Source organism: Anabrus simplex, chromosome 2 (genome assembly GCF_040414725.1).
Source record: "Anabrus simplex isolate iqAnaSimp1 chromosome 2, ASM4041472v1, whole genome shotgun sequence".
Classification (NCBI taxonomy): Eukaryota; Metazoa; Arthropoda; class Insecta; order Orthoptera; family Tettigoniidae; genus Anabrus; species Anabrus simplex.
In genome coordinates this window covers 458,313,400-458,332,878 of record NC_090266.1, presented here as the reverse complement: position 1 = coordinate 458,332,878, position 19,479 = coordinate 458,313,400, and the positions used below count along the sequence as shown (strand labels likewise).

Genomic DNA, 19,479 nt, shown 5'->3' with positions numbered 1-19,479 from the left:
TCTATTAATGTAGTTCTATATATTTCCTGTCTCAGTGCATCTAATTCTGTTATTTTTATTTTCATGTGGTTCTTGGATATTGATGTGATACCCCATTGTCTTGCATATGGTGTGCTCTGTTGTCTTGCTTTCGAAGGGATTTCTTATTTGTTATAATATCAGATTTGTGTTAATGTGTCAATCATTCATTTGAAGTTAAAGCTGCTTTGAGGTGTGTGGTTATGTTCTCAGTAACATAGTATGCCATACGAACTAGGGGTATCAGATCATTATTTACAATGTAGTAAGTACTTGGAAATAAAAATATATGAATTACAATGTATTGGGCATGGAAGTAGTAGAACTGCATTATTATCGCCGTTTGGCGGGGGGGGGGGGGGGGGGGGCAGGGAAAGGAGGGGGAGGAGCCGTAAGCATACCCGGATGTGCGTCACTGCACGGATGTTAATTCTCCGCGCTATCTGTTGATAGTAATACTAAGGTATTGCACCAGAATGCACACTGTGGTGCTATATCGGAAAAGAGACTAAAACTACTAGCGCCAAGTGGCTTGGAACCGAAATTTATCATTGAGTTTCATCTCTATTCTATTCTATCCTCTTTGGTCTACACTTCATACGTAGGGCACATGAAACAGCATATCGTAATCCTAGCAGCAACGTGTGAGCACGTACTGTACGGTTAGCACGAAAGCAAACATTATGTATTCACGGGATGATTATGTGATTATGGTACTACTTTATGGAGAAGCAAGGCAAAATGCACGGGAAGCCAGACGCTTGTATCAAGAACGATTTCCTGGACGAAGGCTGCCAACTGCAGATACATTTCGACGTGTTGAAAGACGGTTGCGTGCAACGGGGTCATTAAATACATTACTCCCCGTTCGGGATGCTCCAGTGACGTCTGGAAATAACGAAGAAGCTGTTCAAAATGCAATTGCATACAACCCCCACACAAGCTCACGGGCCATAGGAAATGAACTGAACATCAGTCATGTATCTGTACTGCGAATATTGCACCGCCATAAATTCCACCCTTTCCATCAACAGCTGCATCAGGAACTTCACGGAGATGACTTTCCAAAACGGATAGAATTTTCGCAATGGATATTACAAAGAGTTGAAGCTGATGCGAATTTCTTAATGGACATTCTCTTTAGTGATGAATCCAGATTTCACAACAACGGAACTGTTAATCGTCACAACTTCCATTACTGGAGCGTTGAAAATCCTCACTGGATCAGGGGAGCTCAATTTCAGGTACAATGGGGCGTCAACGTGTGGTGCGGGATACTAGGTGACAAGATAATTGGACCATATTTCTTCGAAGGAAACCTCACGGGACTACGCTATCTAGAGTTTCTTCGTGAGTACCTCCCACTCTTATTGGAGGATGTGCCCCTTATGACACGGTTACGGATGTGGTTCCAGCAGGATGGAGCTCCCCCACACTGGTCGTTGGCAGTACGGAACCACTTGCATAGGACATATCCTGGACGATGGATTGGACGAGGGGGTCCGGTCACATGGCCGGCTAGATCACCTGACCTTACTCCACTCGACTTTTTCCTCTGGGGTTATTTAAAGGAAAGAGTGTATAAGCAGGAGCCTGAGAGCCCGAATCATTTACGGCGGCTCATCACGGAAGCCTGCAGGCAGATTCCACCACATATGATGCAGCAAGCAAGAATGTCTCTCCTCCACCGTGCTCAGATGTACATTAACGAAGCAGGTGGTCATTTTGAACATTTGCTTCATTAATCGAATGGCCATGCATAAGCCCATCGCACCGCTGTCGGTACAATCTCACTTTATTGCAAATAGCTCTTTTAAGAGCTCCTTAAAAAACAAACATAGCTGAGTACCTGCAATATGAGAACTGATCATGATTTAGATTTGTCGTCAACAACACGACTCTCACGAACATCAACAACGCAATAAAAATATTCGTCTTTAGCAAGCTCGGCTATCACGGGTTGTTGTTTAGCGCTGTTGTGTTGCTGGTACTTCTAGTCATTCACCAATAATATTCTCTGTACAGGACGTTTCTGCGACACATAATTTTCACGATTCTTTACTATCAATCGGTATTTTATCATTAATGCTGATTTGCTTGACACGAATAAACGAATTATGGAAAGCGTTGTAAGAGCAGACATTGTAGTGAATAGTCAAGGTCAATATTTTTAGGTTCGACTATAATCTGCGAGTTGCATAAAACTGCGTGAATAGGGGCAGCTGTACCACCCGGTATATACATACCTACATTTGACTACAATCACGCAAGCGATCATCATTGCATAATTGAATTGAACAATAATAATTACAATAATAGTAATAATAATAAATACAGACTTATAATAATAATAACACCGATGAAATAATAACACGTGTAATAATAATAATAATAATAATAATAATAATAATAATAATAATAATAATAATAATATAATAAAATACCGTACAGATGTCGCCTTGTAACGGGATATGAACCGTTACAGCTGGTTGGAAACCACGCTTGTTGTCCTTAGGCGTTTTTCAACACGGCGGAATGTCTTAGCAGCCGGTTGTCGCCTGTCGGGATCTCGTTTCTGGTACAGACGTAGTGCATCGCACGCGTTTTGTCTTGCTTCCCATAAATGAGGAACATGTTAGCGTATTCCTCTGTGGAAAATACGCCGAATGACAGCAAAGATTACAGTACATTCAGGCCCTAACCAGCGGAGGAAGCGCAGGTCACAAGATGATTAACAGCGTCATTCTACTGTTTGAATGTGGCAAACGTGGGCCTGTGTTTACGTATTCAAACATCATGCCGATGCAAAATTATTTCACGATGCAGGATTCGAACCGCTGCTGGCACTTTCCGTCCATTGCTAGGCGAACGCCTAATCACATCCGCTACACTACACTGCTGGAGATATGCTGGTAGTACGATAAGAGCAGAGTACATACGTCATGCGGTTCGGCGTATAAGACGTTAATTACTGCACTGTTACCTAGTTTTAGGCATTGATTCCCCTCTTCGTTTTACCCGGTCACGAGGCAGGGCACATTAACTTAGTTACAGGGTAAAAGGACGTTGCTACATGATTTCAAGGCGTCATGTTTTGTGAGCGGATGATATAACATTTCGCTAGGGTTTAGAATCGTGCAAAATGTGCTCACTGAACATTAGTACCATACAGTAGGGCCTACGCCTGCGGGGAAATAGCGCCCCTATAACCATGTGCACGTTAGTTGGGCTGCAGCAAACGACATTTTAAGGGGCTGCAGAATCACACAGTATAGACTTAGCAAATGTCATGGGATAGTCACCTAATAGCGTGTGGGGCCTCCTCTGGCCTGCGAACTGCAGTTAGACCCCGTGGAAGTGAGTCGACAAGTCCCTGGTAGTCCTCTGGACGCAGCTGACACCAAATCGTTTGCAGAGCGGCCGCCAATGCTGGTCTGTTCGTGGCTGCAGGATCCATGGCACGGAGCTTGCGTTCCAGGACATCCCAGATATGCTCGATAGGGTTCATATTGGGGCTCCTGGGTGGCCAGGCAGTCGTTGGACCTCCGCTGCATGTTCCTGGAACCATTCCCGGGTGACGTGGGAGCGATGTGGCGGCGCGTTATCATCCTGGAACACCGCAGAACCGTCTGGGCGCTGGAAGGCCAAAAATGGGTGGAGGTGGTCTCCGAGCAGCTCAACATACCGCGTACCATTCAAAGTCTCTTCTAGAACAACTAGGGGGCCCATTTCATACCAGGAAAATGCACCCCAGACCATAACAGAGACACCAGCGCCCTGGACCACACCTTCGAGGCAGGCGGGGTCCATCGCTTCATGTGGTCTGCGCCATACACGGTGCCTTCCATCGGCATGGTGCAGTTGAAATCGTGATTCGTCCGACCATATCACGTTACGCCATTGATCCAGTGTCCATCCCTGGTGACTAGCAACAACTGCGCGTCGTTGTGCCCGATGATGTTGGGTTAACAGTGGCACCCGTGTGCGGCGCCGGCTCCCATACCCCATAGAACCCATGTTCCTACGGATTGTCCACTGGGAGACGTGTCTAGCACGGCCTGTGTTGATTTGAGCCGTGATTTGTTGTACGGTTGCCCGTCTGTCACTATTGACAATCCGTCTCAGATGTCGCCGGTCACGGTCATCGATGGTGGCTGGACGGACGGTCGTTCGTCTGATGTGGACGGTGACACCCGCATTCAACCATTCACGATACACCCTGGACACGGTTGATCGTGTGAAGCCGAATTCCCGCACCACTTCCGAAATTGCACTTCCCATCCGTCGGACACCGACCACCATACCCCGTTCGAACGGTGTCAGCTCACGACGACGTTCCATGTTACACCTGTCACATGCACAGCCACTGCTCACAAGGTCTCCTATACAACTGCCGGTGGCACAGGGTGCGTGTGGTGCGCAGACAACACACCTGCGCATCAGTGCTCCGCTATCCCATGATATTTGCTCAGTTAGTGTATATATACAGGCTAACCCAACAGTCCGTTAACATTTGACAAGGCAATAATTCACGGAATATTGTTGATAGAAAGGCAGTTTAATTTTGTGTAGCTATTTCTAGCAGTGTGCAGCCTTTGTAAGGCAGACCCTCCGATGAGGGTGGATGGCATCTGCCATGTGTAGGTAACTGCATGTTATTGTGATGGAGGATAGTGTTATGTAGGTGTGTGAGTTGCAGGGATGTTGGGGACAGCACAAACATCCACTCCCCGAGCCAAGGGAATTAACCATTTAAGGTTAAAATCTCCGACCCGGCCGGGAATCGAACCCGGGACCCTAGAGCTTCACTAACAGTGCCTTTTCTGGCAACATCAACATGCAGAGATTGCAGGCACATCTGACACTCTCTCTCACGACAGCTCCTTTTATGCCGTACACGAGTCTCATGCGGCATTACTGACGTGTTGCTGTCCAGCGCCATCTGTTGGTGTTTTGTCTACTCATTGGTGTCAAAACCCTGTGTCATGTCAAGCATGTATGGCTTTTGTACCTGATGTGTTGCTGTCCAGCACTATCTGTTGGTCATTTAATTGGTCACTTAATTTTGGTGTCAATAAAACCCCATGTCATGCCAATCATGGGTGTCAATTATTACCACTCTACCTACAATATTCCGTGAAGTATTGCCTTATCAAGTGTTAACAAACTTTTGGGTCACACGATATATATACTTGTAGCAAATAAAATCAGAGGAAGATGCGATAACTCTGGAAAAAATTAATTGATGAGTTACCTGTAATCAGATATGTGCAAGGAATTCAAATTAAATGTCTTACAGATACAGTAGCAAGCACAAGGATTATTTAAAATATATTATTTTATGAAATTCAGAATCAAGTAAAAATTCTGTTTATACCTGTTTATAATATAAAAGTCCAAGGAATAATTCCGTGTAAAATAGTAGAATGCAAGGTACACTCGTTTCGTAAATCTACATCAGAAAAGTCGTGATTGAACATAATTTGTTGTAATGACAATGATTAAATATCATTTGATCCTCTGAACCGACATGATTAAGGAAAGGGTATAATTATTGACGTACATAAGGGCGAAAATAGATCCCAAAATCACAATAAAATACAATGTGTAAAAACGAAGATGGATAAATTGAATAAGAAAAGATTACATTGCAAAAAATCGGAATGTACATGCTGGTAGAAAGTCAATCATTTAAAAGGAAATCAATAAAAGAACATTAATATAATAAAGATGAGGGATAAGTACCTATGGAAGAAATCATGAATATCGTGGATTAAATGGTTGGTAGATGCCGAAGTATGTGAGGATAGTGCAATTAAAAAAAAGTTCAAGAAATGAATGGCTTGAACATAGAAAAAGAAAACTTACTGAAATTACTATTAAAATATAGTAAAGTTCTTGGGTCAAGACAAGGAAGAATTTACAGTTTTCCCTCTAGACTACTGGTGAACAATTGGATGCCCTGCAAACATAAACTATATCCAAATTCAGAGAAACATTTTTATATCAAAGTAATTATTCGAGACATGGTAGAGAATGGTGTGATATTTAAATTACCAACCCCATATGTAAATTTGCAGGTTGCAGACAAAAAGTGGGATGGATCATAGAATTTGTTTGGATGTTTAGCTTTAACTCTTAGCCCCTCCTTCTCCTTCCTCCTGTCCCTACCTATCCTGCTACTTCCCCCCAGTACCTCCCCTGATCAACTTCTCCCCCTTCCCCTCCAATGCAGGTACATTGGTCACGGTGTCTTACAACTCCCAGTGTCTTCTCTAACATCTGATTACACACGTCATACATGTCGCCAGAGGTGAGTCTCATATTCACGTTAATTCTTAGGACAGGACCTTATATTTTTTTTTTAGTGTTTTTCTAAATATCCCCCTCTTTTTCCTTTATCTGCTTCAGGTCCCTTTTAAACCGAGAACATGGTTTAGCACCCTGGGGAAAACACAGTGTCTGCCTCATTTTCATGCAAAAACTTTCTATAGAATACTTACTGTAGTAGACCAACTTCAGCCACAATTTCTTAAGTTAGAGAAGACATGCATTTTACCATGTAAAATACGGAGTTTGAAGATCCTTCATGTTCTCTTCAGATTTATAATTTGTTACTTCTTAAGACTGGTTAAGCTACTTTAATGAACGAACTTTTTCAATCAGTGGTAAAACAAAATGTTTTTGATTGAAGTTCTTAACATTTGGTGAATGTTAATCAAGAAGACTTTCATAGAAATATTCTCATGAAAAAGAAATACGGTGTTAGACTTTTAAGATATTGATATATAAGTTATTGTCCTCAGCTCATTGTTAATCTAGTCACACATCATTCAAAGTTTTTAAGATTCAGTGAACTCTTGTTAAGAGGATGTTTACACAAAACTTTAACATAATTGGTGCTATATTTTTAGAAATGAGGACTTTTAGGTTCATGTTTTTAATCAAGTCATTCCTCCTATCATTTATAAGATTAGTGTACACTTTTGTGCATTGTTTTTGGAACCTTAAGTTGTCATTGTATGTTTTTCTAATTTTGTGGCTGAAGATGATGCACACCAGCATCGAAACCGGTCCCATTAATGATAAAATATTATAATTAATCCTATAACATGGTATTGAATTGAATAGGTGGACCCCACTTTTTTGTTCCCATTAAATTACAAGAAGAGTTTGAAAAGAGATTTTCAGAATTATCAGAACTATCAGAACTCCAAGCTGTGTTGGATGTATTTGTTCGACCATTTTCTCTTAGTGCAGACAGTGTTCCACAGCTATTTCAATTATAGTTGATTGAACTGCAGTGTAATGTTCATCTAAAAGACCACTTTATAATGTTACGAAGTTTAGAAGAATTGTACAGCAGCTTTCCGCAAGAAGAATACCCCCTTTTGTATAAACATGCATGTTAAGTTCTGCCAATGTTCAGTTCAACATACATGTATGAGCATTTCTTTTTGGTGTAATAGATAAGAATGTAATAGATAAGAAAAATGTCCCACCGATCAATACATTTATTGTGGATGAATTACTACACTAGTACCGGTTTCGACCTATCTTGGCCATCATCAGCTAGCACACAAATTTACAGTCATTAGATAAATTACAAAGAAGTTACTTAAGAGCATCCGGATGTCTGATAAAAAATGGAAGTAAAATATATTGTAGTATGTTGCGTTAAAATAGCTCTGATTAAAAGTAGTGATGGTTAGAATAAACTAAAACCTATTGATTAAGCATGGACATGAGTACATAAACACATTAAAATATATATGCCACATCATAAGACACTAAAAATATATAGCACATTAAACACATTAAAACATGGTATATTTTAAAAACGTCTTTTTGGTTCTTAAGCTTACCAAAAGTAATTATCATGCAATGATGAGCGATAGAAACTTGCGCAACTGTTTAAGAATAACTGTGTCCAGAAATATTGTACCCAGTTAGGAGAAGATTGTTTGCTCCAAAATTAAAAGCTTGTAAAAACGACTGACCAAAAGTCACTCAAAATCTGTACTATCTGTTCATATTGGTAAAATGTTGTTGAATTTTCCTTTCAAATATATTCAGATTTCAGTTTTGAATTAATCATATTATTCTTTACTTAACACTTCAGTTTGTTCCCTGCACAGTCCATATATCGGAGTACCATTCGATTTGTATATGCGGTATATTTGTTATGGCAAAACAGCCCTATCGATGTGATGTCAAGAATCCCACAAATCCGTCGGCCGCACAACTGTACGTACGTATCTAGTCAGTGTGGTCCGAACATTGCCCATCTGTCTCAGGTCTCCTTGCTGCCACAGTGTAGTGGTGGTAGGGAAAGGAGCGCTAGTCTGACTGTCCAATGCTCCTCGAGCGCAATGACTGGATGGCCCTGATCTAAGCCATTCAAAGTAAATACATGTGTAAGACAAGGTAATGGTTTATCTCCATTCCTCTTCAACTGCATCCTGGATAAAATAGTAGGAATTCAGAAAGAAAAACTGGAAGAACACAAACTATCACCAATAACAATGGGAAGAAAGAATATAGGTGTTGAAATAAACTGTCTAGCATTTGCAGATGATATTGCCATACTTTCAGAAAAGCTGACAAACGCAACAATACAAGTTAATCTCTTGGAAGAGATACCCAACAGAACAGTTTTAAGAATTTCTGTAAAAAAGCCAAATATATGATAAATATTAAAAGTAGCAAAGCAAAGTCACCTCCGTACAGGCCATGAAGGCCCTTGGAGGAGTGGAAGGTAAAGGCTTCCACCATTGTTAACCTCGGCACGTGATGGGGTAAAGTGGTTAGCTTTACGCCCGGCCGCCTTTGCCCCCAGGAATTAACCTGCTACTCATTTTTGGTGTAGGCTGAGTGAACCTCAGGGCCATTTGCACCTCCGGAAGTGGAAATCTCGTTTCTTAAATTTTATGACTTCCTGACGGGGATTCGAACCCACGTCCTTCCGGGCGAACCGAGCACGCCTTTACCGCCTTGGCCAGGCAACCCCTATAAATATTAAAAATGCATTCCCAAAATTTCTAATAACAGACATAGGTCTAACAAGGAAGGTAAAGATTTTCAGATATTTGGGCGAAGCAATTCAGTAAATCGGTTTGGAAAAATCAGCTCTAGAAGAAAGAATACACAAGATGGAAAGAGCATACGGTATAACTAGGAGTATCTACAACAAAATGTGTTAATCTAAAAACCTCAAAATACAACACTACAACACATTAGTTAGACCAGAATGTCTATACATAAATGTATGTCTAGTTTTGATCTACAAGCTGAATAAATGCAAAAACTTTCTGTAGACCAACTCCAGCCACAATTTCTTTAGTTAGAGAAGGCATGCATTTTACCACATAAAATACGGAGTTTGAAGTTCCATCAGGTTCTCTTTAGATTTATAGTTTGTTACGTCTTAAGACTGGTTAAGCTTAAATTACACAGAAAATCCTTGGTCCACTAAGAACTACAGAACTCTGGAAATCAGAACATAGAAAACATAAGAGAAACAATACAGAAGAGGCAATTGATATTTTTTGGATGTTTATACAGAATGGATGACAACATGTTAACCAAACAGATCTTCAAATACGGTATCTTTGGAATAAGAAGTCGACAGCAACAACAACCTGGATTCATGAAGTCAAGAAAGATTTGGAAAGAAACAATATAAGGGAAGAAGAAGAAACAACAGAGAGAAATTTTTAGGAAGTGTTAAAAATGGGATGATTCCAAGGTTGGAAGGGAAATAAAACAGGCTCAAAATGGTCCAAGGAGAGGAAAAGGAGACATAGTGAGAGTGGTGGAGGAAGGACAGCAAAGGATGAAGCATTGAAATTGGCACGTGTCCCTAGAAGACCCTAAGGGAGAAATAATAATAATAATAATAATAATAATAATAATAATAATAATAATAATAATAATAATAATAATAATAATAATTCGAGAGCCCGTGTGGGGATTTACCGGTTACCTCCATCGGGCGCATCCCATGGGAATTGGGGAAGCTTGCTGGCTCTGCCGCCAGCAGAGTCAGAGGGTAGTAGGGAAATAAAATACCACCGTGAAAAAAAAACTGGTCCCTTGCCAGGGTTACGGCGAAGACTGGTAAATGACCAAAAGCCAGAAAACATCTTGAGGCAACCTCTAGGGCTAACAACCCTAGTTGTAAAAGGATGGGTACCCGTCCAAAGCAAAGCAGTCAAGTCAAAAAGCATGATGGCACAACATTTCGAGAAACATACCCCAGGGGGTAAATCTTCGGATAAATCCCTCGTCGTGAACGCCACGGCGCACGAGTCTCGTTCGGATTCTGGGGGAGACTCGACATCATGCAAGAGACGAGTCGGAACGTCTCGGTGTACCCCGAAGAGTCAAAAACTCAGGCCAAAATCTAAAACCTGTCTAGCAACTTTCAACATAAATTCACTTACACAAACTGGCAAGCTGAAAACCCTCACCAAAGCTCTTCACGAAAATCAGATATCCATAATGGCCCTACAGGAAACAAGGTACCCAGATGAAGAGATTTTTGAATCCGAAGGCTACCGATTTTTCAAGAGCAAAGCGCAAAGAGGAATCCTCAGTGGAGCTTTGATGCTTGGAACCGCATTTGCTGTTAGAACCAAGATCCTTAAATCGGTTGCAAATTTCGAACCTGTGAATGACAGATTGTCTATACTCACAATTAAATGCACGAACAAAACCTACGCCCTAGTTAACGCACATGCTCCTACAAACGATAAGAACAAGTCTGATCCAGACGAAGTTCATAATTTCTGGGACCTACTGGATGAAAAATTAAACAAAATCCCCAAACACCATGTCAAGCTTCTTTTGGGTGACTTCAATGCCCAACTAGGTCGTGAACAGAAGTACAAGAAAGTTATAGGAAATTACCCTGCTCACAAAAGAACCAATCCCAACGGCGAAAGACTGGTGTCCATTTGCGAAAATCACAATCTGCAGGTCATGTCGACCCCCTTTCGCCATCTACCCAGAAAGCAAATGACTTGGCGTTCTCCCGTCCAAGCTCTCGGAGAGTTCCAAATTGAACATGTTGCAATCTCCAGGAGAAACAGCCTGAGATTATGAATGTCAAGGTAAAGAAAGGCATCAATGTGGCCTCAGATCATTATATGTCTCTTATCAAATTCAAACCAATTCCCGCAAACACAAGGAAGACAACCAAACAGATCACACGCTTTCACAATGATAAACTTCGGCAAAGGGTCGAGGAGTTCCAGGAGAAGGCTAGACCAAATGACTGTGACTTTAACAACGCCAAAAGTCTCCTTGTTGAGGCCGCTAAAGACGTTGCAGAAAACAAGAGAAGCAAAAAGCATGCCTGGTGGAATGGTACCTGCGAATCAGTCCTCCAAGAAAGACTCAATGCGTGGAAACAGTACTACTCTACGAAATCAGAAAATGATTGGGAAACCTACAAAACCCAACGTGCCCAAGCAGCTAGGGTGTTCAGAACTGAGAAACGTAAATACGAAAAATCTCTCATTGAAAATATAGAACAAAACTTTAGGAAGAATGAAAGCAGAGAGTACTACAGAGCCTTCAAACGCAAACTCACTGGCTATAAACCACCATCTCTATGCTTTGAGCGAAAGGACGGCACACTGGCGACGTCAAATGAAGAAAATTGCAGCATTCTGGCAGATTACTTCAAGAATTTACTTAACTGCTCTAAACCGCAAAGCGCTATTGAGACCAAGGAACCCTTACTCAGATACCCAGATTCCAGACCACCCGACAGAGATGAAATCAAGCGCCACATTGCCCGTCTCAAAAATAACAAAGCGCCGGGGGAAGACTCAGTAGTAGCAGAACTATGGAAATATGCCCCAGAAGAATCACTTGATATCTTGCAAAAGCAAATAGAAGAAATTTGGAACAAGGAGACCCTACCCGAAGATTGGAAAATAGCTTTGATCCATCCATTACACAAAAAAGGCAGCATGAAGAACATCAACAACTACAGAGGAATATCTTTGCTACCCGTGACTTACAAAATTCTATCACTTGCCATCCTGGAGCGTTTGGAAGCACAAGTCGAACATCAAATAGGTGAATACCAAGGAGGGTTCAGAAAAGGTCGCTCAACAGCTGAACAGATACAAAATCTCAAAACGATCATCAGATATTGTACACTAAGGTCCAAGCAGTATGTGTCTGTCTTTGTGGACTTTAAGAAAGCGTACGACTCCATTGACCGGGAAGTCCTGTTAAACATCTTAAATTAATTTGGAGTTGATTTGAAACTGCTGGCATTAATTAGAGCCACCCTGACCGATACAAAATCAAAGGTGAAGTTCCACGGATGTCTCTCGCAATCCTTTGACATCAAAACAGGAGTCCGACAAGGTGATGGGCTATCCCCGATACTCTTCAACTGTGTTCTTGAAAAGATCATCAGAACCTGGCGGGTGAGATTACAGGAAACCAACTACAGTCCATTGAGAATAGGAACCAAATCCAAGGGGATCGCAACAGACTGCTTAGCATTTGCCGATGATATTGCTGTTCTCTCAAACGACATAGAAACCGCTAGAGCTCAAGTTGAAATTTTAAAGGAAATTGCCAAACAAACTGGTTTGCAGATATCGTTTGAGAAAACAGAAGTAATGACTAACATCAAAGAGGCTCCACCAAAACTCCATACAAAATACGGGGACAACACCCGAGTAGACAAATTCAAATACCTGGGTGAGATCATCATGAAAAATGGACTGGGCAAAGAAGCACTTCAGGAGCGAGTACGCAAACTGGAAATAGCCTACCAAACATCCCGCACAATCTACAACAAAAAATGCCTTTCCCAGAACACCAAGATATGCCACTATGAAACAGTTCTGAAGCCAGTAGTTCTATATGCAGCCGAAACCTTGTCTCTAAATGCCAACAAAGGACTCCTTGAAGAACTGGAGAAAAGAGAACGCAAAATTGTGAGAGGAATCTTGGGATCAAAGTACAGAAATGGAATCCATCAAAAGAGATCCAACAAGGAAGTCTACAGCAAAATAGAGAAAATTACTGACACAATCAGAAAAAGACGGGCACGATTTTACGGTCATCTGAAAAGAATGGACGGAAGAAAGTTAACTAAAGAAATCTTTCACTTTTTTTATTCAAACCCCAAAACCACAATTCCCTGGTTTAGAAATACCAAAGATGACCTGCAAATGCTACATATCTCAGCTGAAGACGCCCTTAACAGAGATCTCTTCCGCAAGAAAATATTGACGAACGGGCTAAACCGAGACGAGCAACCGAAGAGAAGACACGGTGCCCCTTGGACAGAGGAGCGTAAGCAGGCCCACTCACAAAGAATGAGGGAAATTTGGGCTCTAAAGAAGGCCAAGTTCAGTGTCAAATGCAACAAGACTTAACGTGGTCCTTGATGGCCCCAGCAAATTATATATATATAATTCGAGAGGAAGCACACTGGGAGCCCTCTTCCCAAGAAATCAAGGCCAGGGCTATGAAGTTACAAAGTTCATCTTGAACAACAAGCTTCAGGCAGTTGCCCAGTAGTGATGGCACCCCAAAAGAATAGTTTACTACGCACGTACAGAAACTGTCAGAACAATGGCAAAGGTGCATAGACATTGGCAGATAATACCTCCAATGTAATCAGTACTTTTGTTTTAATAAATGGTTACTATGAAGAAAAATGATGATAGTGTATATGATTTTTGAATGTCCATGTACTATTTATAATGTCATGGAGGCAGCAAAAGCAAAATCATTATATGGAAGTACAAGAATGAATAAGACTGAACAGTGGGTAGAAAGAATCAGTATGGAGCAAAGCTAGATGATGATGAAAAACAGAATAATAAAGATGAGGGAGAAATTTTTTGTGGAAAACTTCAAGTAGTCTTCATCAATGAATTGACGGCCCTTTGTGGGCCTTGGTCTTCCTCAAAAGTTTCTGCCAGTCTTTCCTGTTCAATGTCATGCTCCTCCAGTTCTTCATTCCCGGGATCCTAATGTCCTGACACACACATTCTCATATTCCCCAATTTCTCCCACCTCAGCTTTGGTCTTCAACTTTTCAGATTGATTGATTCTTTTTTTATTTTTATTTATTTTTTTAACATTTTGCTGTACATTGCACCAACACAGATACAGTAGGTCTGATGGCCAGGCAGGCTTCAATTTTCGAAAATGAGACAAAGTCTCTAATAGTGCATTGGCACTGCTGGTAGCTCCAAGTAGCCTACACGGTGGCCTCCAGTGTATGCACTAGCTATGCGTTTTTGTAGGTGTGCTATTTACCAACTGATGAGCCCAACTTAGCACACTGTGGTGAAATGCTGGCAACCAGGAATGAGTTAGCTGGAAAATTTATAATGTCCAATAATGGGCCAACTATATTGGTATTACAGTTAGGTCTTACAACAACAATGGGACAAGGAAAGGTGGTAGAAGTGGAAAGGAAGTGGCTGTGGCCTTAATTAAGGTACAGCCCCTGCATTTGCTGGTGTGAAAATGGGAAACCAAAGAAAACGTCCGACTCGTTGGCTGGATGGTCAGCGTACTGGCCTTCGGTTCAGAGGGTCCCGGGTTCGATTCCCGGCCGGGTCGGGGATTTTAACCTTAATTGGTTAATTCCAATGGCCCGGGGGCTGGGTGTTTGTGCTGTCCCCAACATCCCTGCAACTCACACACCACACATAACACTATCCTCCACCACAATAACACGCAGTTGCCTATACATGGCAGATGCCGCCCACCCTCATCGGAGGGTCTGCCTTACAAGGGCTGCACTCGGCTAGCAATAGCCACACGAAATTATGTATAGGACTGCCAACAGTGGAGTTTGAACCCACTTATCTCTCGAATGCAAGCTGACAGCTGCGTGACCTAAACCTTACAGCCACTTGCTTGGTACTTTTTACAAATACTTAGAAAGTGAATTAATGCAAAATTCGAGATCATACACTATGTGATCAAATGTATCCGGACACCCCCGAAAACATACGTTTTTCATCTTACGTGCATTGTGCTGCCACTTACTGTCAGGTACTCCATAGCAGCGACCTCAGTAGTCATTAGACATCTGAGAGAGCAGAATGGGGCGCTCCACGGGACTCACAGACTTCGAACATGGTCAGGTGCTTGGGTGTCACTTGTGTCAGAAGTCTGTACGCGAGATTTCCACACTCCTAAACATCCCTAGGTCCACTGTTTCTGATGTGATAGTGAAGTGGAAACGTGAAGGGACACGTACAGCACGAAAGCAGGGTGGCAGAAAGATAAGATTAAAATGTAAAGGAGCTGTATCTGTCCCACCCAGTTTCATCTGAATAAGAGGAAATAAAGATAATGATTTATAATATGTGATGAGCTCCATATAATGGAGTTGAATTCTTCTGGTACTTTAGATCCACTTGTATATGTGTTCAAAATTTAGAGGGAAATTCACGATTCATAATTTCTAAGGACTTGAACTAAATATTAATAGTTAATATTCTCTTAGTATTAGTCAGACTCCTTGGCTGAATGGTCAGCGTTGAAGCCTTTGGTTCAGAGGGTCCCGGGTTCGATTCCCAGCTGGGTTGGGGATTTTAATCACCTTTGATTAATTCTTCTGGCCTGGAGACTCGGTGTTTGTGTTTGTCCCAACACTTTCCTCTTCATATTCAGACAACACACTACACTACCAACCAACACAGAAATACGCAATAGTGATTACATCCCTCCATATTATTGTGAGGAAGGGCATCTGGCCATAAAACAGGGCCAAATACACATGTGCAACACAGTTCGCACCTGCAACCCCACAGATGTGGGAAAAGCAGTAGAAAAAGAAAGAAATATTCTCTTAGTATTAATTCACCTTCTCTTGCTGTGTTTATAGATATTGCTGGAGGAAGACAGTGCAGAATTAAACACTACTGGGCCATGTTTAGAGTATTTACTTCAGCACCGTATCTTAGACCTTCTTGTAACTCTTGCCGAGACTGACTGTCCACCAGGAATGAAGCAGCATACCTTCACTTTTGTACGAAAGCTTATCACGCAGATACAGCAACCTATATTACCTCATGTAGGAATTTACCAACCTCTTCAGGTAATAAATGCACTTCCAGTGACAAGGTATGGTACTCAAGTAAGGTGTAATATATTACATATTATGAACTGCAAAATGCTTCATATTTTGTAATTTTGGTTTTTACAGCGTCTTATTTCTCTGTGCAGTGGCATGAGAGCATCACCAACTGAGTCCTATGAGATTGCTTTCTTGTGCTCACTGTGTGCGGTCATCTCCAAACAGCCCCAGTTGACAACAATTTTTAATAATCAGGTTAGTAGAAATCATAATGTGTATATGTACTGGTATTTAGTTTCTATGGTTTTGCTTTTAAAGATCAAACTCAATTTAATTTATTGAATTTTATTTTCAAGGATGTCAATGCAGGTTCTGATGGTAAAGAAGAAAATATCAAATCTGAGGTGTTGGATCAAGCAATTGTATCATCATGTGGTAATTCCCAAAGTTATTCTGAATCTTCCCATAATATACCAAATGAACTGAAAAGTAATTTTCAAGTTGATGAGCAGAGTGGAGCAACTACATCCCATTCACAACAGAATGAACATTTGAGGCAGGTTGAACAAGAAGAAAAATTAGAGACTGAAATGAGCACAATCACTGCACAATTAGAAGGGCTTGCATTAGCAGACTCTGGGAAAAAACCTTTCATACCAAAGAGAGTCTCGTTACTTGATGCTCTTTTGACTTTTCTTCATAGTGCTGTAAGTAGCAGTACTTCATAGATTTTCCAGTCTTTTGTTATGATACTGCTGTTGGCTTGCATGCTATATATAATGCTTTTTTTAAGTTGAACCTTTCATCACAGGTATACATTACATATTTTATATGTAATCATTCACAATGAAAGAAAGATTATTGAACATGAATAAGCTGCAAATAATTGGTAAAACACTGTTGTACATGTTTAATTTGAAGTGAGCATTTTGAGAGTTGTGGTTGTATGCTATATCCTACTTGTTTCCTTAAAATATTAACACTGTTGAGAATGTTCATGACAGCTGTTGCATGTATCTAACACATTTATTGAACTCCCTCTGATCATTCTGAGAGAATAACCACATAGTCATGTTAAAACATTTACTGAAAATCAGTAAAAGTGGAAAATGACTTTTTAACTTAATGTAATCATTTTCATGTAAAGCTCTCTCTTCTGTTGTTTCACACCAAACTTTAAACTTTTCCTGTAGCATGTCAACTGGCATTGATGTGCTTGGTTTGTCAAAGTATCTCTGCTTTATGTAGTGTGTCCCAAGAAGATATGTCAATTCTTTTGTTGGTAATAACAAGAAAAATTCAGGTACCATACACATGTTGTTTGGTCTCGTTGACAGTCTACATGTACCACACATATTTGTTGTTACCACACATGCTCGAGGCCTAGCTCTTCCCATAGCCCACAGAAATATACTGTACTTATTAGGTGCAAAGAGAAGACCAAAAGATGTTGCTTAGCAAACTTATTTATTATTTATGCTTATAAGAACTGTATAAGGTTAAATTACAGTGCTGTAGTCCATGCTATCCCACGCTGCACAAACCAACCCTCATCCATGCCCAACTGCCCATGCTGTCTCAGAATGTATATCCCAAACATCCTGTTTCAGAGGATGCAGCATGCAGAAAATTGTCCTGGACAATGCTGCCCTCTCACAAACGACACCTCAAGTTCAAACACATTAGTTAAAGTCATTTCTGTGATTGAGAAATGTTCACTCAATTTCTGAATTGCCACTAAAATAGAATACACACACTGTTTCTCATATTCCAGCTTATAATTCAGTTTCAAAATTCTTATTATCGCAAATCAATACAATTTGCATATATTGTGAAGACATGATGTCAGTAGTCAGTGATTCCTGTGGTAATGTGGAAAAGACCTTACTGTTTTGCATACAAAATAATAATATTTTTGCAGTTCTATGATAAGCTATCACTGCAGTGAAATGCAGTGGGAAGGAGAGAAAATTCCACAATGTGTTTTGTACTGTACTATATATTCAGACAGCTCTATCTAAGAAATAGCATGAAAAGGACATGTGGTATATGGACTATTTCACTTGGATTGGTCTGTTGTATGTTATTACTTCTCAGAGTATTGACATTTCTTAGGTGATGCTGGACTTAATACTAAATAAGACTTTTTTTTAGTTGACCATAGGACAGGACTGTTTTCCATTTTGCATCTGAAGTAACTTTGTTTTGGTGGACAACTGGGCACATACGTGATAATAATGATTCTTTATTTGATCCTTAAATTTAGGATGGTACATAACCTAAATACTACATGTTAATTATTCTACCCTTTCAGCTCCTTAACAGTGCAAGACATTTCCTCTTTTCATTGGTGAATGAGTTGTGAAAAAATCGTAGCTGGCTAGTGCAGAGCCTTGTCAACACAACAGATAAATCGTTATACCATTTTTGTGGTGATTGTAAACTTATACAATATTGTGTATGCATGACCTAAATGTTCACAGAGTTCACAGGAGTCTTGTGGTGGTAAGGAGCTACTTTTATCCACAAACGTAATAAATGTTCTCTCTAGCGTAATTGATTAATTGGAAGCCCGAAGACCAACCTATCATTCCTGTCTTCGACAGATCAACCCTGTAGCTGTGTCAGCCAGCCTTGAGCAGGTTGGCTAGCAGCATGTAGTCTGAGGTAAGGCTGCTGATGCACCTGCGGCGATGAACAAACTTGAAAGAAGCCAGGAATGGGGAGCTGCTGTCTATACACTGTTGGACACATGTAAACATAGTAACAAAATATGCAGTGAGATTTACACTTGGAAGTAATTCATATAAACTTAACTTACTATAAACACTGAGATCAACGTGTCATTGGTAGACACAGAACATTAACTTGTACCATCTTTCACATCATCACAAACGTTCACAATTACTGCTTTGTTTCTTTTAGTATGGTACAGAATGAATCAAGAGAGCATCATTTGCTCTATCTAGGTAGGTTAAGTGAGCTCCTTTTGTCACTAATTAAGTTACCATCTGAACTGAAGTTAGGTAGGAAAGCAAGTCTTGGATATTCTGTGCTGTTATTTCTTCACCATGCAAGGGGATCATCATCAGGAAGGTGGTGACCTTTTAATAAATTAATATCAACTTAATTATTCAAAGGTAATTTCTCATCTGTATCATCTAGCCGTTACAAAAAAAGAGCTTTATTTTCTGGGTTGGCGAATCCATGTGTACTGAATGAGTATTAGTAGACTAGTTCTCAGAGCATAGGCATGACGAATATAAGAACCAAGTGTGATTACTCAACTGTTATAGCGTGGTAGTTTGTGGACCCGCCACTGGGAGCACTGCAAACGTCGGAATCCAACGCGTGCTTCAGTAGACCGGCAAACCATGTGT

The 19,479-nt window shown here is 40.7% G+C and overlaps 1 protein-coding gene across 7 annotated transcripts in view; it reads left to right on the top strand.

The window, feature by feature from the left end:
- The window catches only part of LOC136864187 (FHF complex subunit HOOK interacting protein 2A), a 354,492-nt gene that overhangs the window by 59,791 nt on the left and 275,222 nt on the right, over positions 1 to 19,479 (top strand). For 6 of the 7 annotated variants that reach the window (XM_068226194.1, XM_068226197.1, XM_068226196.1 and 3 more), the window contains exons 3-5: positions 15,908 to 16,120; positions 16,229 to 16,354; positions 16,456 to 16,806. In XM_068226194.1, the coding sequence (XP_068082295.1) occupies positions 15,908 to 16,120; positions 16,229 to 16,354; positions 16,456 to 16,806 (690 nt within the window). Of the gene's footprint in view, positions 1 to 15,907; positions 16,121 to 16,228; positions 16,355 to 16,455; positions 16,807 to 19,479 lie in introns of those variants that run through there. The other variant, XM_068226198.1, reaches the window with a different exon arrangement.